Source organism: Elgaria multicarinata, chromosome 7, assembly GCF_023053635.1.
Source record: "Elgaria multicarinata webbii isolate HBS135686 ecotype San Diego chromosome 7, rElgMul1.1.pri, whole genome shotgun sequence".
Lineage (NCBI taxonomy): Eukaryota > Metazoa > Chordata > Lepidosauria > Squamata > Anguidae > Elgaria > Elgaria multicarinata.
Genome location: NC_086177.1, coordinates 8,419,175 through 8,443,069, shown reverse-complemented (window position 1 = coordinate 8,443,069; position 23,895 = coordinate 8,419,175). Strand labels below are relative to the sequence as shown.

At 44.6% G+C, this 23,895-nt stretch overlaps 1 protein-coding gene across 1 annotated transcript in view; it reads right to left on the bottom strand.

The window, feature by feature from the left end:
- Positions 1-1,297: 1,297 nt before the first annotated feature.
- SEMA5A (semaphorin 5A) overlaps positions 1,298-23,895 on the bottom strand; it is a 104,170-nt gene continuing 81,572 nt past the window's right edge. Inside the window, exons 15-21 of the mRNA XM_063130183.1 lie at positions 19,628-19,853; positions 13,649-13,858; positions 12,497-12,667; positions 10,607-10,762; positions 8,296-8,343; positions 2,865-3,076; positions 1,298-1,496 (exon numbers count right to left, since the gene is read on the bottom strand). Of these exons, the coding sequence (XP_062986253.1) occupies positions 1,377-1,496; positions 2,865-3,076; positions 8,296-8,343; positions 10,607-10,762; positions 12,497-12,667; positions 13,649-13,858; positions 19,628-19,853 (1,143 nt within the window). The 3' untranslated portion in view covers positions 1,298-1,376. The remainder of the gene's footprint in view (positions 1,497-2,864; positions 3,077-8,295; positions 8,344-10,606; positions 10,763-12,496; positions 12,668-13,648; positions 13,859-19,627; positions 19,854-23,895) is intronic.

Below are 23,895 nucleotides of genomic sequence, written 5' to 3'. Positions count from 1 at the left end.
GTAGGAGAACACAACATTTGAAACATACATTTTCTGTCACCAGCTGGCTGAAGCATTTAACACGTCTCTCACATTCACTGAAACAGAATACTTGGGACTTTTTTTTTAAAAGGCAAGGAACCATGATTGATAAAAATTAGTGACAACAGGGCAGTGAATTGGCACAAAAGACAGAGCTGGGTGCTTTCCCCCTCCAATTTGTGATGTACCTGTTAAGAGAAAAATGAGCTTTATGCGCAACTAAGAACCTCAGCTATTTACATAACCTGGGAATGAAGAAAAAGCTCACAAATCCCATATATGTCTACTCAGAAGTAAGTGCCTGGGGCAGACTCCTAGGTAAGTGGATACAGAATTTCAGCCTTAGTGCATCAAAACTATTATAATAGAGGAAATGGCATAATAGACTTTATGCCATTTTCCCTTGGTTGTTTTTTTTTTTAAAAAACTATTAAAATAGAAGCATTTGTGCTTTCCCATCTGCTCCTAAGAAATGCAGGGCAAAGGAAGTGATGGATCTGCAAGCAGGCACAAGCCATCTGTGTGCTCTGGTGAGTTTGTAAATGTCATCATGAACAATCCAGGTGGACTCTGTGCGGAGAAGTCCATGCTTGGTATAGGAATCTCTGTGCAGCAACAACATGCAGGAATAGTTCAATGCGCGCTTCCTCACTGCTTTCTTTCTACAGATCCTCCTATCCTGACAGACCGAAACAGACAAAGCATGCATGTTTTTTATTTGTCCCGTCACAGATGTCGCACATGCGCTCGCTCTCTGTGTAGCACCCACTCTGAGAAATTCCCTTGTCCTACAAGAGACTTGTCCAGCTATAATCTATTTTCAGCGTCTTCAAGGTCCAAAACAACTTCATGAGTCCAAGCATCCGGCACGGAAGGTGTCACCAGCCTGACCCATAGGATGGAGTGCTTCAGGGTTGCTGCTAGACAATTAGGATAATTTCATTTAACCTCTGTCCCTCTGGCAGCGTTGCCAGTGTAGGGACCTCCCACTTGTTAAAAAGTTTTCTGTTCGGGAAATGAGAAGGCCGCATCCAATGGGCAGTCCCTAGCCTACCTCCCCTACTTTTGAGAAGCTGAAAATAGCAGTTAGCAGGATGGTAGCCAATTGGCCCAAACAGATTGCCAATACAAAATGAGCCATATCTTGTCTATATGTCATGATGTAATTATGCAGTACAAATATTGCACTGCAGTACAACATTCTGGTAAGGAACCTTTTCTCCACACAGGCCAGTGGTGGGTTGTTTGTTTGTTTGTTTGTTTTGTTTTGTTTTTTGAAGTTGGCAACAACATGATACTAAAATGTTGAAGTGTATTTTGCCTTAGGGACAATTATCAGTTATACAGGGACCCTTTTAATACTCATCATAGTGATTCAGATCTGTAAAATAGGCATTGGAATATGCCTTCGTAGTGAGGTGTGGATTAAAGTACTTGTTTTGCTCTTCCAAGATCAAATTATTTTTGTTAAATGCCTAGGAAAAGAAGAAAAAGAAAAGTGTTAAGTGGGTACATAATTCCCATTAAAACAATAAAGCCCAAAGCGGATCGTTCACTAAAACATATGTAAATTGATTATATTTACTGGTGGGGTGAAGACAACACATGGTGGTTTTTACGCAAGGAAAAAAACAGAATGTGAGAGGTGGACAGTGGAGAAAAAGAAAAGCAAGAAGAGGTGGACAAGTTGGGGCAGAAGGAAAGCTACAATCAAAAGAAGAGGGAAGCACTGAGGAACAAATGACAAATGCCATCAAAATACTGGGGGGAACTATCAGAAGCAATTGATGAAGGAATGGGCACGGAAGGTGGCTGAAGAATGGAACTGAAGTAGCAAACAGATGTTGAAGGCAAGAAGGAGATCAGATAAAGTAGATGAGTAGGAGGAAATAATAAATATATAACTGAATTTATAACATTTCTGAGAGGCAGCCAATATGCCCTGGACCCTCTTCATATCAGAATGACATGGGGGAGGGGGGTTCCCTCAAACTTTTGGGACATTTGGTATTTTGGGAGTGAGGCTAGTCACAAAACGTGGGGGGACACCCACACACCCCGAACACAGACAGACAGACACAGGGATAGAAAGGGGGGAAACACACACACAGTGAGAACTTTGTGGACAAGAGCAGAAAAGGGGGAAGAGAGAAGGGAGGTGGGAGAACAGAGAACCGCCTTCTAGTCAATCAGTCCATCGCTCCATCTAGCCCAGGATTGTTGACACTTAAGACAGGACCCTTTCCTAGCCTTACCCGGAGATGCCGGGGACTGAATCAGGGCCCTTCTGTATGCAAAGCAGGGGCTCTAGCACAGGGAAAGGGAGAGAATGGGAAGTGTGCCTACACAATTTCCTCCCCTATGAAAGTGAATGGAGCAATTTCTCCATTTATTTGCAACAGAGCAGGGGAAACTCCATTAATTTGCAACGGAGGAGGGGAAACTCCATTAATTTGCATTGGGGGGAACCCCACCCTCCCCCAAGGACCTGGTTGTGCCCCCAGCTATTTTCAGCATGGCTGCTCTCTCCCCCCACCCACAACCAATCAAGTGAATTGAGAAACTGCTCCACTTGCTAGCATAAGAATCAAATAGCCTTGCAGGCACAGCACTGAGTACCCCAGTGAGGTACTGGGGTCATGATGTGGAGGCTGTTTCCCAGAGTCTCTGTGTGATTTGAGTGGTGTGAGCCCAGGTTCTGCAGGGACGCCCTCCCCAAAGTAGGACTAGTTAGGGTCCTGGTTCCACAAATCTGGATCATCCCCGTTGTTTAGGCCAGAGTCATTTTCAAGAGACTCTCCCTATCGACAACTCACAAAACACCATCTCTCTTCATTCCTTACCTTAATGGCTTCTACGGAATCATACTTCTCCAGCTTGTTGATATGGTTAGTGATGTTGGTATTAAGAGGAGCAGGAGAGACTGGGTGGATGACAGTTGCATCGTGGGACTGTTGCTGATACCGTTGGCAATACGTGTAAATTAGGAGAGTCAGAAGGCACCCGAGAATGGAACTGCTCAGCCCCACAGCAGTCATGTGGAACATATTGAACTCTTTAGGGTGGATGAGACAGAACAGCATCACTACATTTGATTAAGTTTCGCATTATATGTTTATGCTTAGTTAATTTTATGCTTATGCAGTTGTATTCAGGTGTATTCATCACACAAGCACTGAAGAAGGAAAATGCATACGCAGATGGAGAGGGGATACGGAAAGTGATACTGAGAACCAAATTCTGCTTTCTGAGAATCCAGGTTTCTTTCCTTTAAAAGGGGGGAGGGGGGAGGAAAAACTTTCTAAGCTTTGTAGCTGTGAAAGATAATGGCTTGGAGCCAGAGTTGTCGTGAGCAGAACTCCGCTTGTGGGATTGGTCCCACTGGAGAATGGCAGAGGGGATTCTCACAGATTACTCCTTTCCTTTGCAGCTTCCTGTAGGTCTGCCCTGGAGAGTGAGGGAAGCCTTGAAAATGGCAAATAAAGATGGAGAAAGGCATCCTCGCCAAGGCAGAACCAGCAGAGACCAGCAGGAAGGTGGACCCTCCCTTGTCATCTTCAGCTCACCTGCATGTTCCCAAAAGAGAGGAACTCACTGCTTGCCATCTCCATGAGGCCACGTCAATCTTGAGTTCTCAAACCTAGGAATTGGTGAGTCTTGAGACTAGTAAAAGTTCTTACGGGAGAGTCTGGAAATAGGCCTGTAATTGCTAACTTGAACTCTTGAAACAGTATTTAAGGGGATCTGAAGTGCTGCCTGAACATTGTTTTGTAGCAAAATTGGTATTTTGATGGTTTCAGGGAGGTAATTGTTTTAATCCACGCAGAGATGCATACACTACTATTTTCTAAATTATGGGTTGAAATGAAGAAGTCAGAAAACAATTTTCTTCTCTATAAGGCTCCATCATTCCCCCAAAAACATTCAGTCCCCTCTGACCAGAACTAGGGTGGGTGGAGGCAGACAGATAATGTAAAATGTGTGTATTCTGCGCTAAAACAAAATTAATTTATGTACCATGGCAATCCAACTTCGGACCAAAGAAAAGCTGAACATTTGATCAGTAGCCATCAGGGGAAGTAGTCAAATTTGCAGCGTCTCTTCATTAGCAAACTTTATTCTGTTGCTGTTAGCCATGGGGAGGGCAAAGAACGCTACGGGGCACTGAAACCCACTCCTCTGGCAACTTTTTGAGCTACTGCTCTGGCTTCTATGATTTCAACAAGCATTAGCTTCACACATCAAGCATGTAGTGAGGCAGTTTGCAAAACCCACCGGCCACCACGTCATGGTGACGGGTGAGAGGTCTTCCTGCTTTTCTTTAGTGCCACCAGGAGATGGCAGAGGCTGGGTATGTATGTGCCCCAGCTGGCGCCATAGAAACAAACACTTGGTTCTTGAGCGGTTGATAAAGTCAGCAGCCTGCACCGTATTCTGGGTGAATCATCTGTGCAACAGTTGTGCACTTGCAGAGTACAGTGCTGGCTGTAGTGCAACTCTGGCTGCCTCCCAGTGCCAGAAGGTAAGGCTGGGAAGGAAGGCCCCTTCCTCCATCGCCATGCTGTAACAGCTTCAACTACTGAACAGCCTTAAAATCAGATATTCATAACCATAAAGGATAGAAACGTTCTCTTTTAAAAAATAAATTGCAATTGCTAGAATTGCAAGAAATTCTTTTGGAAAGAAGAATCCTAGACCCAATATCGCATTGGCTGGGTTCACACAACATGCTAACCCACCCAGTGTGGGTTGTTGTTGAACCGTGGGTTATTGTGTTGCCCGCAGGGAGGGTTATCGTGATATCTGCATGCAGTGTGCTTTCTGCAGGCTTTTCATTAATCATGCAGTGTTACTTGTCTCCCGTCCTGAACAACCCAGCAAGCCATGGGTTCTCAAGGTGGCTTGTTTGGGGGGGGGGGGACCCACATTGCATGGTTAAAAAGCCAGTGTGGTGTAGTGGCTAAAGTGTCGGATTGGGAGTCGGGAGATCTGGGTTCTAGTTCCCACTTGGCCATGGAAAACCACTGGGTAACTTTGGGCCAGTCACAGACTCTCAGCCCAACCCACCTCACAGGGTTGTTGTGAGGATAAAATGGAGAGCAGAAGATTATGTACACCACTTTGGGTTCCTTGGAGGGAAAAAAGCAGGACATAAATGCAATAATGCATACATGCACTTTTCAGAAAACGTGCTGCATTCAGACAACACAGTAACCCATGGTGGATTAGCGTGTTGTGTGAACCCAGCAATTGAGACTCCCCCCTACCTTTACATGACATACAGCCCATAATGTAGTTTTAAGGGTTCGTTGTACATAGCAATATCCCCATCTTTTCTGGTTTGTACCGACATACATTATCTATTTCTTTATATTTTTCTTTATACTTATCTTGACTTTTATATGCCACTTCTTCCTTGGCTGCCAGGTCTGCTATCTCTGATAATCAGGTATCTATGTCTGGTTTGGCCTTATCTTTTCATGAACCTGCCTTTTAGAAGCCAATGCTACTCTTCTGATCAAACTCTCTTATATTCCCTCTCTAAGTTTCAAATAGACGTGATGGATTCCAACAATGATAAGGGCCATTTCATACATGTTCCCAGGAACAGATCAAAACATTTAGCCATCTTTTGCCAGAATTTAACTCCTTTCAATGGGGCTTACTTCCGAGGTAAGTGGGTATAGGACTGAAGCCTTAATATATTGCTTTAACCTCATTGCAATTTTCTAATACTCCACCCCCACCCCAGCAAATGCAGAAATGGGTGGGGATTTCTGAACTGGGAATGGCAACCTTACAGGGAGATCCTAAGTACGTTTGTTCAGAAATTTCATCCCATTAAATGGGATTCTCTCCCTAGAAAGTGTTCTTAGAACTGCCGTCTTCTGCCAAGGAAGGTCTGCACTTTGATGTGGTCCCTGCTTCACCCAGCATAATTGAAACTGAACGGCTCTTCAATCATTTCCTGAAATAGTTTCTCCTCCTGCTGCTGCACTCTCTTTCATTGCTTGTTTCCACAACCCCGCCGTTTCCACATCCTTTTATTTTTAATTTGTACACTTATACTTTATTGATCAATTATAATTAAGTGTTTCAGTGTGAATATTTTAATAATTTCAGAAATACACATAAGCAAAAATGAGTTATAGTGCAATTATTATAAGAAATGAAAAACAAACACCTTGCAGTGATAGTAACAGGAATGAAAACGGTAAAGGTGTGCTCAGGTATGGAGGTGAAGAGGTGTGGTAAGGTGACAGGCCTCAACTGCCCAAAATGACTGTGCACACATCCAAACCGGGGCTCTTCAAAAAGATGGGACGGGTAGCGCTAAGGTGATCTACACCTGCAGAAATTGCGCTGCTCTGCCACTTTTTAAAAAAGTTGCATTAACTTTTATCCACAAAGAGACAGAAACAGCACAGGGAAAAACAGAGAACTGATGATGACATCACATAGATGCATTGTAAACTGTGAGTCAACAAAGACCGGCAAATCCAAAATAAGCATCTTGTGTGGAAGAACCTCCAGGATCAAATTTAAATCCACAGTGAAGGATTTCATACTTGCTGGTTCCTTCTCTTGCTACACTGGGAAACTATTTTCCCTACAGCTCTCTTTCCCACACTCCCTTAACTTGGAGCTGAGCTGGTTAATACTGATTAGGAAAGTGAGAAATAATAATAAAAAACATTTTTAAGATTTCATTTCTTTGTTTGCATCCAAGGATCAAATTATTTGTTATATGTAGTTCACAAAATCATAGAATCATAGAATAGCAGAGTTGGAAGGGGCCTACAAGGCCATCGAGTCCAACCCCCTGCTCAATGCAGGAATCCACCCTAAAGCATCCCTGACAGATGCTTGTCCAGCTGCCTCTTGAAGGCCTCTAGTGTGGGAGAGCCCACAACCTCCCTAGGTAACTGATTCCACTGCCGTACTGCTCTAACGGTCAGGAAGTTTTTCCTGATATCAAGCTGGAATCTGGCTTGCTTTAACTTGAGCCCGTTATTCCGTGTCCTGCACTCTGGGAGGATCGAGAAGAGATCCTGGCCCTCCTCTGTGTGACAACCTTTTAAGTATTTGAAGAGTGCTATCATGTCTCCCCTCAATCTTCTTTTCTCCAGGCTAAACATGCCCAGTTCTTTCAGTCTCTCTTCATAGGGCTTTGTTTCCAGACCCCTGATCATCCTGGTTGCCCTCCTCTGAACACGCTCCAGCTTGTCTGCGTCCTTCTTGAATTGTGGATCCCAGAAGTGGACGCAATACTCTAGATGAGACCTAACCAGGGCCGAATAGAGAGGAACCAGGACCTCACGTGATTTGGAAGCTATACTTCTATTAACGCAGCCCAAAATAGCATTTGCCTTTCTTGCAGCCATATCGCACTGTTGGCTCATATTCAGCTTGCGATCTACAACAATTCCAAGATCCTTCTCGTTTGTAGTATTGCTGAGCCAAGTATCCCCCATCTTGTAACTGTGCCTTTGGTTTCTATTTCCTAAATGTAGAACTTGGCATTTATCTCTATTAAATTTCATCCTGTTGTTTTCAGCCCAGCACTCCAGCTTATCAAGATCACTTTGAAGTTTATTTCTGTCTTCCAGGGTATTAGCTTTCCCACCCAATTTTGTGTCATCTGCAAATTTGATCAGTGTTCCCTACACCTCGTCATCCAAATCATTAATAAAAATGTTGAAGAGCACTGGGCCCAGAAGTGAGCCCTGCGGTGCCCCACTCGTTGCCTCTCCCCAGTTTGAGAAGGTTCCATTGATAAGTACTCTTTGAGTCCGATTCTGTAGCTAACTGTGACCCTTTCTCCATTCCACCACCATCACCCCACCCAAACCAGCCTAAACTGGCTGGAAGTCTCAACAGGAGAAGAGTGGATGGAGAGAGGCTGCTGAACTCCTCCAGCTCACAATTATCCTCCCCAAGCTTTCAGCTGCGGAGGAAAGATATGGAGTCCCCATACCTTTCCCACCCACCTCCCACCCACCCACATACACACACAGGAGTGGGGGGGGGAAGCTTGGAAAGGGCAATTTTTAACTGAGATCCAACTGAAACATCTCCTCCACCAGACCTTCTTCCATTCAGATTTGGGGAGGAGGGATTGTGGAGGAAAGAATCACGGAACTCTGCACTGATATGGAACTTAAGCCTCACTTGGTGGATAAAACTGGGGAAAGTAGCATGAAAATCATGGGTGAAATGATGCAGAAAACAGGAGATCATGACTAAAGGGAAGAAAAGGAGGGTGACCCTTACCGCCACATCGTTTTTCCTTGATGCTGCTGGTCCTCGCTACTGTTATGTCTGCAATAGCAAATAATTCAATGATATAGCATTGGCAAAGAATGAAAATACTAAATCATTCCTCTAAATTTAATTTAAAATAAAGAATTCTGCAAGTAATGTCTTCCCTAATTAGTCCGGTATGAGAATTTCTTAAACCTTAAATTGTTCTTCACAAGCACGTTGCTACGTATTGCTATTTTGCAGAAGAAAAAGAAACCACGTCATACGAAAGTGTTTAAATCCATTGACTATAATAGTGGCATCTGTGGCATTATGAATGTGGGAGAAGGGATTGGGAATTCATCATGAAGGTCCATTCTGGTATGGTGTGACAGAGGCATCCCCAAAACTGGGTTGGCTCCTTGCACTGGCCAAGAAGGCAGGGATCACATGGTTGTGATTCTTTGAGTGCTGCCTCCTCTTGCTTTGCCCCTAGCTCCTTTCATGGCCAAGGAAGGAAAAACGAGACTAGAGGTGAAGCAGTAAGTATAGGTTAAGGACCCCAAGAGAAGAAGGGGAGGACCCTCCCTCCTAGAAGCCAAGTCACATGGGAAGGGCATACTATTTTGAGATGTGTGCAGTTGGTCTAGCACCACATCAGGCACCCATACAATGTGGTGCTAGACCCCTCCATCACAACATACCAGAATGGACCTTCATGGTAGGTTCCCAATGTTCCATCCTGTGTATGGTGTGAGGAGGCACTGAAAGACTGGGGCATGCCCAAGCTGAATTGATTAAGGAGGGGCTGTGGCTGACCACAAGGTCAGGAATAACACCTATTGGAGCATCTCCTGCCAATGTCCAATTTGTAGTGTCTTGTGAATATGTTAGGAGTCAACCAAAGGCCTATGTATGTGTTGTGTATTGAAGACTAATGTAACGTAGGCTTCAATCCAATGTAGCCTTCGAGGCCTTCTTTCCTAAGAAAGGACACAAAACGAGATTCTGTAAGACAAAGGTCCTTGGTTCTGTGAATGTAATTTTTAGAGCCCTGCGGACCAGTTCCTGGGAAGGGTGAAATGCATAATTTATGTTATCCCCATTTTCAGAGGATCACCATGCTGTTCGTGAAGCCACGTAGAAGGTCTTGGAGAGAGCTGCCAATTCGGAAATCCTCCTGGCCAAAGTGACAACCACAAAGAAGGCCACCTTGAAGGAAAGGAGTCAAAGCGATACAGTTTGTAGGGGTTCAAAGGGAGCCTCAGTGAGTATTTTAAGCAGTGTGTGCAAGTTCCAAGCACTGATTTTTTTAATGAACTGATCCTCATTAAAGGGAGGCAGAGGATCAGCATCTTTTGAGGGCTTGAGCAGCCCTGAAAAGCAGAGGAAGGCACCACCTGGAGTGGGCGGGAAGTTTCCAGCTGGACAAGATGGCAGCTGCCATCTGTAGTGCAGCTCTGATCTCCCCCCACTGCCAGCTCCAAACCTTGTCATTCAATGGGGCTGAATCAGTATCAGAGGCCTCAGAGATTACCTCCTCTTGGGTGATGGTCTGTTCAGTGCTATGGAGGGGTTCCATTTGGGGCAAGCCTTGTCGGAGCTGGGGGAGCCGGAAGTCTCCTTGTGCCGCCGCCGCTGAGGTCTGCCCTGCCCAGGTGCCAAAGTACGATCACGGGGCATGGGAGATGCAGCAGCTTGGCATTCACAGGTGCAGGATGCCAACAACCTCTGTGAGGCGGCGTGTGGGCATGGCCTTGGAGCCTTCGGAATTCAAATGTGCCTTGTCTTTTTTCTAGGGTTCTTTGATGCCACTGCCCCCTTCCCTACCGGAGCCATTGGGATGGAAATGGGAAGGTAAGGAGGGATACTCTCTGCTTTTTAAAGGAGTAGATACGTAGTTGGAAGCCTGGGATCAAGGCATAGTAAAAGATATTTGAGGACAGAACAGAAATAAAAAATGGGAAGCGGAATCTAGAAGGAAAGCTTGAGAGAGCACTATCCTGAGTGAGGCAGGGAAGGAACTGGGGGCAGAGCTGGAGGAAACAGCCCTTGAAGAATCACAATCATGTGATTGCTGCCTCCCTGGGCAAGGAGAAGACCCAGTGTTTTGGATGCTTCCTCACACCATACATCAAACTTCCTCTGCGCGCACACTCAACGGAAGACACACAAAAAAGAGGGGGCCTGGAATGAGTCCTCCTTGCCCCACCCTCCCAGCTCCACCCTACTAAACACGTTTCTTTGTTCTATTCCCATTTGTCCTTTAGCAAGTTTGCGGCAATTTACTTAGACCTCCCTTCTTGGAACTGGCTCAGGAGATAAGCAACTCTGCCCTTACCTGGTAAGAAATTGGAATCAGAAACACACGGACGACTCTCGGTGGAATTCCCAGAGCACTGGTGACCCACAGGAAACAAAACATTGCACTGGCGGGTGCGGAATTGGGCTCCAGGTGAACCGCAGCTAGACCACTGTGACCAGTCAGACCAGCTATCTGTGGCAATCCAAAAAATCAACACAGAGACTGTTTAGAGACAGCACGATGCAGTGGTTAGAGCAGGAGGGAGCCTTTTTTTTCCTATGAAGGGCTTTTAACCCACAAAAGTCAATCGAGACCTGGGACAAATGGTAGGCATAGCCTTCTACACCTCTCTCCCTCTCTCTCTCTCTCTCTCTCTCTCTGCGCCATCCCCTGTACTAAACCTTAGAGGGAAGTGGCCAGTTGAGAGGAGGTGGAGTGTGAGGGAGGGTGGCTGGTTACCAAGGAGACAGGAGAAAATGCAGGGGAGGGAGGGAGGGAGGGAGGAGTTAGGTCAGCTAAGGTGGGCGGTGGAAAGAGAGCGATGGGAGCGATGGGAGCTTCTGAGGAACTGGCAGCTATGGAGTTGGTTTCACTTTGAGCACGTCATCTAAACTGCTATTCCTGTACTGACTTGTTTTCTTACTCCTTGTTCACTCAGAATATTCTGATCCTATTAACTGTAAATAAATGCAGTTAACGTTTTTGAGAAAAAATCCAGAAAGGGTACTGTTTTCTAAAGAGAACGCCCACCGGTATGGTTTGAACACGCCCACAGGCAATATTTCACCCAACTCTCTCAGTGAGGGATGGCCGCTCTGCCCCCTTCGGCTAGTGCTGTTTGCCATAGTCCTAGTTGTGAGTCCACTGGCACAGCAAGGACACGCCCCAAGGTATAAGAAACAAGCCGCTATCAACCCCGACGAAGGCAGCGTGTGTCGCACGAGGGACAGAGGGGCTCCCATACTGGATTGGGGGGGGGAATCAGGTGCTGACCTGCAGCGTGGGCTGGAGACAAGGCCAAGGAGCAACCTTCAGCCAGGCAAGCTGAAGGCCAAAGTAAACGATTGGCTAACCATGCATAGTGGAGCTATGGAAGGTAGTTTCATTTACCTTTGTGTAAGTGTGCAGAGTCCTGATTTGGATCGGGATCATGGCCCTCCAGGAAGGGAGGTTAACCCTTTCCCCCCCAATTTTGTCTGGAAACACCACTACACACCTTTGCGGGCTGGAAGTGGGGTTAAAAAAAGGAAAAAAGTCTCCATTGGAGGCTCACCCCCCCTTTTTTTTACCTGTCTTCATGGAGGTGGGGATAGGAATGGAATTTAAGGACAAAAATGGGCCAGGAGGAGTAGCTGCTGTCCAAGAAGTAGCTGTTTGTCTGCCACATGGATGCCCGATGGAACGGGCTCACTCAGCTCCTGCTTGAACCACCACACCCTCCGCTTACCTCGACTCTGGGAGGGAGGAAACGCCTGCCTGCCTGCTTAGACACCTTTCTGCTCGGCCTAACTAAGGCCAGATGCTGACAGAGATCCTCGTAGGAAACCTGGGTGAATTTTGACAAGGGGCCCTCTGAGGCACTCAGGAGACCGTGCCTGGCCAAACTGAAGGAATGAAGCCGCCACCACAGAGTTAGAGTTTTGGAGGTACAGCAGAGTTTCAAATCTTTGTCAGGCACCCTAGGTCAGTCACCATCTTTCAGCCTTACTTTCTTCACAGGATTGTTTGAGAAAGTAAGGATAAAATCAGGTTGAGGAAGAACCAGACATGGTGCCCTCCATTCCTTCGACCAAGAGTAGGATAAAAGTTCGATAAACAATTTTAAAAATTGCAGCATGTTGCCTGATTCCCCCCCAAAAATAATTGTTCTAAACCATGCCAGTTCCATGGAGCAGCAGGGAAATAAACGAGCTGGTTTCCCCCTACCTGGGCATTGCTGTGTGTTGCAGAGGGCTTCTTCCGTGTGGAGTCCGAGGCAGATGTCGCCTCCATAAGCTGGCGCTGGGCTTGTGCATGAGCGGGTCCTCATATAATGCCCACTTCCACAGGTGGTGGAGCACTTGGACCACGATGACCAGCAAGACCAACCTCCATCAACTGGAAAAGACAAACATGGGAAACAGATTAATTCAACTAGCCTCTTTCATGTATTATAGCTGAATACCTCAGACCACAGCAGCAAGAGTTGAGCTGCATTCCAGGGAATCAAAATCCTATGTTCTTCAACTCCACCTCTAGAAAGATAACCCAATATTTTACTGACATAAGGCAGAAGAGAGGAAACTCAATCCAACACTACATCCCACAACGTGGCAGTATAAGACAGAGACTACACTGAGATAGGATGGATTAGAGGCAAAATCAAGGAGGTCTGAGGACCTAGTCAGTCGCCTTGTCATACATTATAGCAGTAGCACAGGCGCAGTTTCCTGTGGCTTCTTCCCAGATCTCAATGGTAATATTTGAAAGCGCCTTTTCCCAGCCTGGCCCAATCAGACGAGAAGGGCCTGGGCAAGTGGATGCCCCGTGTATAGTTCTCAGCTTACAAATATTACCACAGAAGATCTTGGGAATAGAAGACATGTTGGTTTTAGGTGGCTGTGAATTGTTATTAAGAACTTAAGACTGCAGTCAAACTAAATGTGGAACCATTCATGCCATTACCATTTGTACGGTTTTTAAAAGTGAAAATACTAGCTGTAGGGGCCCGATCCAGGTCGGGGAAGAGGATTTCACCCTTTGCCCTTCACACTGGATCAGGGGAGCCCACAGCTACTATTTACACAGGAAGGAAACATCCACTGGTGCAAATGAAATGTACAAACCTTACCTTGGGTCCCCCGCCCTACCACATACACATTTTAGGCAAATCATGCTCCTCTGAATCTTTCTAAAATGTACGGGGGTTGGAAAAGATAAGAAGGCTGTGTGTGCCCTGTGCTCCTTCCTCCCTTAATGCAAGCCTGCCTTAGCTTTTTCTAGAAACGACATGTTGTTGACTGGTTGAGAGTTTTAAAAGCATTTAAAAAAGCATGTTTGATTTGGAAATGGTTCCATGCCAACGCTGTGGGCTCTTACCTGGGCATGGGAGAATGTTGCATTCTTGGTATTCGAGGGATGGCCCCAAGCATGGCAATCCTCCATACTTCGGCTCAGGATTGTTGCAAATGCGTTTGCGGTTGCGAATGCCTCTGCTGCAGTCACGGCTACACTGAGACCACGGAGACCAGGGGGACCAGGCACCATTAATTGTATGAGCAGAATAACGTCCAGAATGCATGAAATCACCTGAGCAAAACAGATGCAAACAGAAAGCAAAAATTAAATTAATTCATTAAGTTAAATTAAAGCTGTAAATCCTCAAAACAGAAGTTTGGCAACATACTGGTTTTAGTTGTAATACTGTTGTAATTGGTGGATGGGTGGGCCAAGGGTCCAGATGTGACTCCCAAAGCAATTTCATCTGACCCCCTAGTGCAGGTGTGGGCACAGAAAGTACTTCGTAATCTACTGGGAGAACTACACCAACTTATTCCACATTTAATTCCCCTACCTATTGCAAGGCAGGGCTTCCACACGTCTGCAGAGTCTTTTTCTGGTAAGGCTACCAATGGCAAGAAAAACAGGAGGAAAGAAGAATGAGCCAAGCAGAGTGAGGAGCTCTTCACCCAAAGTGGGTGCAGCCTAACCAAATGTAGACACTTGGCACACACCTCCGCCACTGAAATCCACCATTGTTAAGCCTCCTAACTATTTGGCTTGGATAATGCTAAATGTTTTAGATGAATAGCTATGATTTTTTAATGTATACTTAAAAACATAACATTTGAATGTGATGAACAGTCTAGATCAGCCTTCCTCAACCTGGGGCGCTCCAGATGTGTTGGACTACAACTTCCAGAATGCCCCAGCCAGCTGGCTGGGGCATTCTGGAAGTTGTAGTCCAACACATCTGGAGCGCCCCAGGTTGAGGAAGGCTGGTCTAGATGATGTATTGTTAAATTTATAATGAAAGCTCTGGTGTAGCCTTTTTAAGTATAAGCTATTTGTGATATTTTACATGTTTCATGCTTTATATATCCAATACATATAGGTGCCCAAGGGACACAACTCCATAGCACACCTACAGCGATGGACAGAAACAATTAACCATCAGCCCCATTTATTTACAAATATATATAAAATATAAAATAAACTGATGCATAACACTTGCACGATCATCTGTGGCAAAATAGTTGCCTAATAAACTGTGTGTGAAGAGTACTCCTAATACAACATTTTTTTTTAATAATATTTTTTCAATGTATAATGCACATAGAACACAATCACAGTTTTTTTGGCACAATTTAAGCACATTTTTTTTTGACACAATATAGTGCTGGCTATGACATCAGCATGGAACCTAGACATATATTTATAATGGGAGGTTATATTTATTATTTTCTAGTTCTTATCAAATTTATTATTTTCTAATTCTTATCAGCATTGTAGATTTTATTTATTGACAGGTCTCTGCGGTTTGTTTTCCTGTTTCCGCTAAGAGCTTTGTCGGAACAAACGCCACGACAAGTCGGCTGAAAACACAGAGACTGTTTAATGTTTGCCTTGGGCACTCTATATGTATTGGATCATTTACACTACTGCCTTCTTTTGTTGAATGTCATGCTTTATATATGACTCTTATGAAAAGTGAAATATGTTTTATAGGCATGGTTGTTTTTATTTTTGTTATGCAAGTGCTGCAATTGCATTTAAAGCAACCCCAAACCAGGTCTTTAAAAGATGGAAAGACAACATGAAAATCACTACAATGCAATAATTTAGCAGCCATATAGTCTGGACTCTCTAGAAGAACTGAGGGGGGATCTACACTACTGCTTTTAAAGCGCTTTAAAGCGCTTTGAAAACGTTTCGAAACCTGTACATGGAGTGTGTCCTGGGCCCCAACAGTTGTCAAAACTGTTATAAAGCGCTTTAAAGCAGTAGTGTAGATCCCCCTGAGTGAATAAAAGATGTTGATTCCAGAGCAAATGGCTATCTCTTCATTGGCTTCCAATCCAATATAAACTTCTCCTGTTGACCTTCAAAGCTTTTCACGGTCTAGCTCCTTCCTATCTCTCCTCTCTCATCTCACACTATTGCCCCGCTCGTGCTCTTCGCTCCTCTGATGCCATGTTTCTCGCCTGCCCAAGGGTCTCTACTTCCCTTGCTCGGCTTCGTCCATTTTCTTCTGCTGCCCCTTATGCCTGGAACGCTCTTCCAGAACATTTGAGAACTACAAGTTCAACCGCAGCTTTTAAAGCTCAGCTAAAAACTTTTCTTTTTCCTAAAGCTTTTAAAACTGGATTTTGTTCTGACTTTATACTATTAGTTTTACCCTACCCAGTGCCTGTTTACCCTACCCTGTGCCTGTTTGCATTCTCTTCCCCTCCTTATTGTTTTATTATGATTTTATTAGAATGTAAGCCTATGCGGCAGGGTCTTGCTATTTACTGTTTTACTCTGTACAGCACCATGTACATTGATGGTACTATATAAATAAATAAATAATAATAATAATAATAATAATATGGAAACAACCCATATGAGACTCTCTGAACATGTTTGCACATTATTCCTACAACAACAAAAACAGCATTTGAAATACTTTTTATCATAGTTTATAGCCCCTGACAACCCTACAGCCAACTCTATACATGTTTACTTAGAAGGAACCTTATTGACAAAAATGAGACTAACTCCCAATTAAGTGTGCACAGGACTCCAGCTTGTTTATCTTGTCAAAGAATTCTACACTGACTTTTTTTGTACTGTGTACTCAGAAGTACACAGTACAAAAAAAAATCTTTAGTAAAAAAACCTCTAATGGGACAACAGCCCACTCCACATGGCAAATGCAGGACTCTGAGACTAGTTTGCCAAAGGCAACCTAGTGAGTTAGTCGCAGAGGTGAGATTTGAATCTGGGGCTTCTTGATTCACTCTCTTAGTCAAGACACTAACTGTTGTTCCTTACCAACAACCTCAGATCTATTTTCACTTGCAGTCTCTCACAAGGACTGCAATTGTCAGACCATTTTTGATTAAGGGGAAATAAGGTTAACGGAGACAATGATAAAAAGCCTTCAAATATTTGAGATACTGCCAGAAAGAGGAGAGGTTAGCATTGTTGTCTCCTGGCCCAGAATCAGGAGTCAAAGATGAGAAGTAACGGACAAGTTATAACAATGTAAGTTCAGGTGGAGCCTTAGGGAACGCTTTACAATGTTTGTAATGACACCGCAATGAAAGAGCCATGTCTGGAAGGTTTAGAGAATGGGGGGCAGGTAAGCATTTTAAAGGGATACTCCCAGGGAGACTGTGGAAAGTGATGGATCCTGTGGCATTTCAAAGGCACCAAAGTATTTCACAGCATTTGCTTCACAGGTTCAAAATTTTCATCAGAAATGCATCTGGGTACATCTTTGAAAGAGAATCAGAAAGAAAATGGACACTTTAAGTAAAGCCTGAGATCATCCATCTGTCTTAGTGGCTGGTGTTCAACGACACACACACAAAAATGGTGCAGGACTTTGGATGATTTCAATGTCTTGTTTAGCTAAGTGATGAACACGCTTGAAATGCAGTGGGCAGTTTTGCAACAACTTTGACTTTGCTTCCAAAAGTGCAGCTAATATTACCTCAGGTTCCTAAACTCACATTTGCTGAGGTGACACAAATGTGAGAGTGGAGAAGAAAATTGTGGGGAAGAATTGATGGGCAAGCGCAAAGGGTGCTCAACCCTTCCTGCACCTGATTCTCCCCTCCAATCTCCTACACACACACACACACACACACACACACACACACACACACACACAGCTATTGACCCCTCAAGCTCATTTTCTGTTTTATCACCCAGACAACGAAAAGAAGATTAAAAATGCCTGAGAGGGAATATTTACAGTGGAGAAAGGGATACATATTCCCCACTTGCCACTTCTCCCCTGCAAGTGCCTGTGCCAGGATTTGTTTTTTCTCCTAGAAATCTTGAGAAATGTGGATTTCAAAAAGGTGGACACACAACCGACTTAGTCATACCTGAGCTACAGAAATGGGTCAACACTGGATTGAAGCAAGGTACCAATTGAGATTTTGTAGAAATCCGTGAGGGGTGAAGAAGCATGCGGGAAAATGAATAATGCACTCACTAAATTAAAAGATGACATACAACTGGAAAAGACTGCCAAACTTTTTAGAGGTTAAGAAACAAGTCCAAGCTGAACTCAGTCCAGACAGCTGGGCACACAGCAATAATTTGAAACCCAGCAAGAGTGAATATTACGTGTTACTCACACAGAACACGAACCAAAAGGTGGGAAATCACTGGACAAGCATTACCTTTGCCAAGAAGGATTTATGGGCTATTTTAGGGGATAAACAAATCATGAATCAACCATGGGGTACTGGGGCAAAAAGGGGAAATGCTACTTTAAATTTTAGAGCAGCCGCATCTCCAAAACTTGGGAAATGTTAATTCTGTTTTATGCAGCATTGATAAGTTGACATTTAATGCAGTGTGCAGAGTTCTGTGTGGCACAACTGAAAGGAACTTGTCAATTTCCCCAATTCAGTTGAGAGCAATGAAAACATAAAAACCTAGAAGGCAGATCATGAAAGTGAAGGCAGGAGGCTGGCTATATTTAACCTCGAGAAAATAGGACTGGGAGGAGGATAGAATATTGAAGGTTTTCAAATATTTAAAAGGTGTCAAGAAAAATGTGGAAGAGCAATAGCTTTATATGCATTTCAATGTTAGAAAGCGTGCCCTAATTATCAGAGCTGTTCAGCAATCAATCAAGGGAGAGTTATCTGGGAAAGTTATGGAATCTTCTTGGAACAGGCAAGTAAGAAGAATGCTTTTCAGTGCAGAACGTCTTGCGTTAAGGAGGCACAAGATTCCTTCCAAAGCTACTGTCATATATTTTCAATGCATAGGAAAATGCTGCTTCCCTACAGTAGCATCAATGTCATAGCATGAATAGCAGCTATTGATTTTTGTGACAGTGTCCTGATGGTAGGCTGGTGCACACCGTCTATTTGTTTCCAGCTAGAGAGAGTGACTAAAGAAAGCCTTTGTGGTTTGTTTAGTGCAGCCTTCCCCAACCTAGCGCTCTCCAGGTGTGTGATCCTGATCATGAACCATGCTGGCTGGGGCTAATGGGTGCTGAAGTCCAAAATACCTGGAGGGCACTGCCACAACACAGGCTCTTTACAACAGGCCTGTCCGTGGACACTCCCTGCTCAAGCTAAGCGCTACCACTTTATGAGCCTGAGGCGAGGGACAAACTCCACCTTTCTACAAACTATGTGGAGAAAGGAGTTAAACAGGAAAAATTTCAGGAATAAAATAATGCGCTGTGAATTATATGTGCTGATGGTGAATGAATGTCAGAACGGGTGTTATATGTATATAACTGCAGATGATAAATGCCAAGGAGACACGTGGGATTTTTGTGGTAGTAAAACAAACTGAATAAAAATTTATTTCAATGTTCACAAACTTTGTTTCATAATAAAACTTTTCAGACCCTTGTTAAAACCTCTCATCCAATCCTTCCTCTCTTCTCAAACACACTTTCCTTTCTCTCAAACCTTCACTCTTGAACTTTCTTTATTATCAGGATTGTTTAATATTTATTTATTTTTTATTTATTTAAGGATTTTTATGCCGCAACTGACTATCTGCACACTACACTCAAAAGGCAACCCTCTTTACCCTGATCCTCTAATTCTCCCTCCTACCAAAGTACTTTAAAAACACCTCCCTATCACCTCAGTCATTCCCTTATATATCCTTCTCCCGCCTCCTAAGACATTCAATCTCTACCCACTCAGGTCAACATTCTAAACACAATAGACTTATAAATCCTAGACATACATTAGGGAACTGACTTGTGGGGTGTAATGCCACAGGCACCACTTTGAGGAAGGGTAGTTTAGTACTACACCTGAACCAGGATCCCTGGCTTGTTATTCTTCTCACAAGCGAGAATCATAAGCCAACTTGACTGCTTACCATCTGTTGAGCATCCAGTGGTACCATCACTAGAACAGTAACGCATTTCAATCCTCTGCCTTCCCACATCTAACAAACTTGCATCAGGAAGCCGTGCCTTGCAAGTATATCGGAATCGTTGTTCATAATGCCCGCCGTTGTCCGAGATATTCACCGGAGTCCACGGAGTCCAAGGAGTTGTCTTTTTTAACTCTGGACAGGGGCTGGTGTTGCAAGCTTGATACTCCTGAAAGAAATGTATTGACTGTATATTGACTGTATCAAATGTATTAATAAAGCACAACCATATGATGAATATGTATTATGATGTGACTCGAGATCCATGTGCCCAAAATCCATGAATGTAACCAGACTTGGGCTTTTTAGATTGTATCACTACCATAGGCACTAATACACTATCAACTACAATTGTGAGTTAGCAGACTACTCAGTGGATACTAAAGCCTTAGCTAGACCTAAGGTTTATCCCGGGATTGTCCTGGGGTCATCCCTGTTCATGTAAATGACTCACAGGGGATCCCGGGAGCAGGCAGGGACGACCCCGGGACGATCCTGGGATAAACCTTAGGTCTAGCTAAGGCCTTAGTTTCAAGGAGATTTGTTATTACATCCTATGATTTGTATCTCTGGCTGGTTTATCCCTCACACCTGGCTATCTTACCTGGACTATCCTCCCTAAACTCTCCCCTGAAGGCTCAGGAGAAAGTTCAGGGGAACACAGAGATGGAGATTTGAGTATGAGGGTGAACCACTGTCATCTACCACTGTCCACCTACTCATGGTCACAAAGGGCTTCTGGATGGGGTTACACTCCCCCTGAAGACACAGGTCCGCTGCTTGGGTGTACTTCTGGATTCAGCCCTGAGCCTGGATGCCCAGGTTTTGGTGGTGGCCAGGAGTGCATTTGCACAGTTAAAGCTAGTGCGCCAGCTGCGCCCATTCCTAGAGATGTCGGACCTGGCTACGGTGACACATGCCTTAGTTACATCCCGATTGGATTACTGTAACGTGCTCTACGTGGGGCTGCCTTTGAAGAGTGTTCGGAAACTCCAGCTGGTTCAAAGAGCTGCAGCCAGATTGGTTACAGGGAGCATACAACTCCCCTGTTAAAACAGCTCCACTGGCTTCCAGTCTGTTTCCAGGCACAATTCAAAGTGCTAGTTATGACCTATAAAGCCCTATATGGTTCAGGTCCAGGTTATTTGAAAGAACGTATTCTCCCTTATGAGCCTGCCTGTGCTTTGAGATCTTCTGGAGAAGCCCTTCTTTCAGTCCCACCATCTTCACAGGCGCGCTTGGTGGGAACATGGGAGAGGGCCTTCTCGGAACTCTGGAACTCTCTTCCTGGGGAAGCCAGGCTGGCTCCCTCCTTGATGGGCTTTCGGAAGCAGGCTAAAACTTTTTTGTTCCAGCAGGCCTTTGGAGAATAATCTGGCCCTCCATCTATGTTAATGTCTTATAATTTTGTTGTGTATTTTAAACGTTTATAGTTTTGTTTCCCCCCACCCCAATGTATGTTTTAAACTTTGTAAGGCCGCCTTGAGGCCCAGCATTGGGCAAAAGGCGGGATACAAATAATAATAATAATAATAATAATAATAATAATAATAATAATAATGATGATGTCCCACTATCCCATCCCAGCCAGGCTTGTCGTGGCCAGCCTGGCCAAGTGCTGCTCTTCAAGCAACTTTGCTCATGTATTGGCCAGGCAAAGTCCCAGCGTCACTGATGATACCCTTCCAAGTTCTAAACTAGAGGACTCCCCTGCTGCTTCTGTATCATCTACAAGAGACCCAGAGATGTCCTGTTGCTTTGCCTGGGATGCTTGCTGGATCACGAATGGCACCTTGCTCCAGCAACCTCATGGCTGAGGAAGGGAGGATCCATTCCTTCAGCAGATTGGCAGAGAGGATCGAGCCCATGGTCCTGCTATTTCTGAACTAGTTTTTGTTTGTTTTAAAAAAATAATTTTAAAAAAATTGCCCGGCCTTTTGTAAAATCCATTATTCGAACTAGCAGTAACTGCAGCACATATGTCTCACTATGAAAACATCTAATCTTAGGCCCTTGGGTCAGGGTTGTTCCGTGTACAATCTCTAGCTTTTCAGTCTAAATATGTCGTTAGTACGAACAGATTGTAACAGTGGTTTCAAAATGAGAGTCATAATTACAGTAGCTAAAAAGAGAAATGCTTTCCCCTATGCGCAGTGTGCTGCTGTAGACTTCTCATGGGTAACACCCTTCAATATAAAACTACCACAGGTCAAAGCGGGTCTTCCTTTGTGCATTCTTATGACATGATTTCTATCTCTGACCTTTGTTTACCCTTCAGATTTTAAGGTTATTCAAGGCAGATCAAAACAAGCCTTTACTCTCTCGGAAGAAAGGAAGGGCCCCAGTCCCAGAAGCCTGTAAATGCAGTTCTCAGAGGCAATGGAGAGTTAATGTGTGGATATAAAGACTGTTCATTGTTCTGAGACCCGGGTTGATCCCTACAGAATTTATTTTATTTATCTAGGTAATTTCTAGGCTGTCCTTCCATAAAACTGTTAGTGCAGCGAACATTAAAAAATGACAAAACAATAATACATAACAACACAGCCCTTAAACAAGGACACTGAACAGATTAGCATAGCAGGGAAGCTCAGTAGAGCAGATCAAACTAAGGTTAAAACCAGCTCCTGTGATATGCTGGAATACCTGGGTGGATGAAAACATCGTTGCCTGGTGCTGCAATGATACCATAGTTGGCACTGGGTGAGCCTTTCCAAGGGAAGGGATTCTTAGAGGGGGGGGCATGACCAAAAAGGCCTTCACCTTGGTCATCATCCACCAAACTTCAGATGATGAGAGGATCCAGAGGAGAGTCTTATATAACAAATACAGCATCCAGGCAGGCTTGCTAAGTAGGAGACAGTCTTTCAGGTATCCAAGTCTGTTCAAGGTGGCTGGGCAGCTTCAGATGTTCTTGGAAGAAATGCATTATCTGGACCCATTTCAGTCTGGTTTCAGGCCAGAGAATGACACTGAAACAGCCTTGGTGGCTCTGACCGACGACCTACTCCAGGTGAAAGACAGTGGGAGTGCTACCCTGTTGATCTTCCTGGATCTCTCGCCGGCTTTTGATACCATTGATTGTGCTATCTTACTGGATTGGCACTGCGAGGTGGGAGTAGGAGGCACTGTGTTACAGTGGTTCTGCTCTTACTTGCAGGGCCGATTCCAGAGAGTGGTATTGGGGGGACTCCTATTCCACCCCATTGCTACTGAGCTGTGGGGTGCCACAAGGCTCTATTCTATCCCCCATGCTGTTCAACATCATGAGGTCATTAGGGAGTTTGGGGCTGGGTGCCATCAGTATGCTGATGATACTCAGTTCTACTTCTCCTTGTCAGTGGAGTCAGCTGGGGCAGTGAATGTGCTGGACCAGTGCCTGGAGGCTGTAATGGGCTGGATGAGAGCTAATAAACTGAACCTGAATCCTGATAAGATGTGGATCGGCGATTCCCAAGCCTGGGAATTGGGTAAACGATCTGTTCTGGATAGGGTTGCACTCCCTCTGAAGGAGCAGGTGCGTAGCTTGGGAGTATTTCTAGATCCATCCTTGTCGCTGGAGGCCCAGCTGGACTCCGGGGCCCGGAGTACCTGGGGTCAGCTTTGGCTGATCTGACAGCTACGGCCTTTCCTGGACAGGGACAACCTAGCCACAGTAGTGCATGCACTGGTAACTTCCTGATTAGACTACTGCAATGCACTCTATGTGGGGCTGCCCTTGAAGACAACTCAGAAGTTGCAGCTGGTGCAAAATGCTGCAGCTAGACTGCTCAGCAGAACATCTTATAAAGACCATATAACAACGTTCTTAAAAGAATTGCATTGGTTGCCTATATGCTTCCGGTCGGAATTCAAAGTGCTGGTAATGACATTCAAAGCCCTAAACGGCTTGGGACCTCGGTACTTGAGGGAGCGCCTCTCCTTATATATGCCTGCCCAAGATTTGAGATCTGTTGGGGGAGCCGTCCTCTGCATCCCACCAACATGAGACATACATTGCAGTGGGACATGGGAGAGGGCTTTCTCTGTTGTGGCACCCTGCTTGTGGAATACCCTCCCCCTTGGAGGTCAGACTGGCGCTGACACTGGCTTCATTTTGGCACCAAATTAAAACTCAGCTTTTTATCAAAGCCTTCAAGGGCTAAATTCTCCATGGTTACACATAGTTTTAATTGTTTTATTGCTTTTAAAATTTTCTACCAGTTTTAATT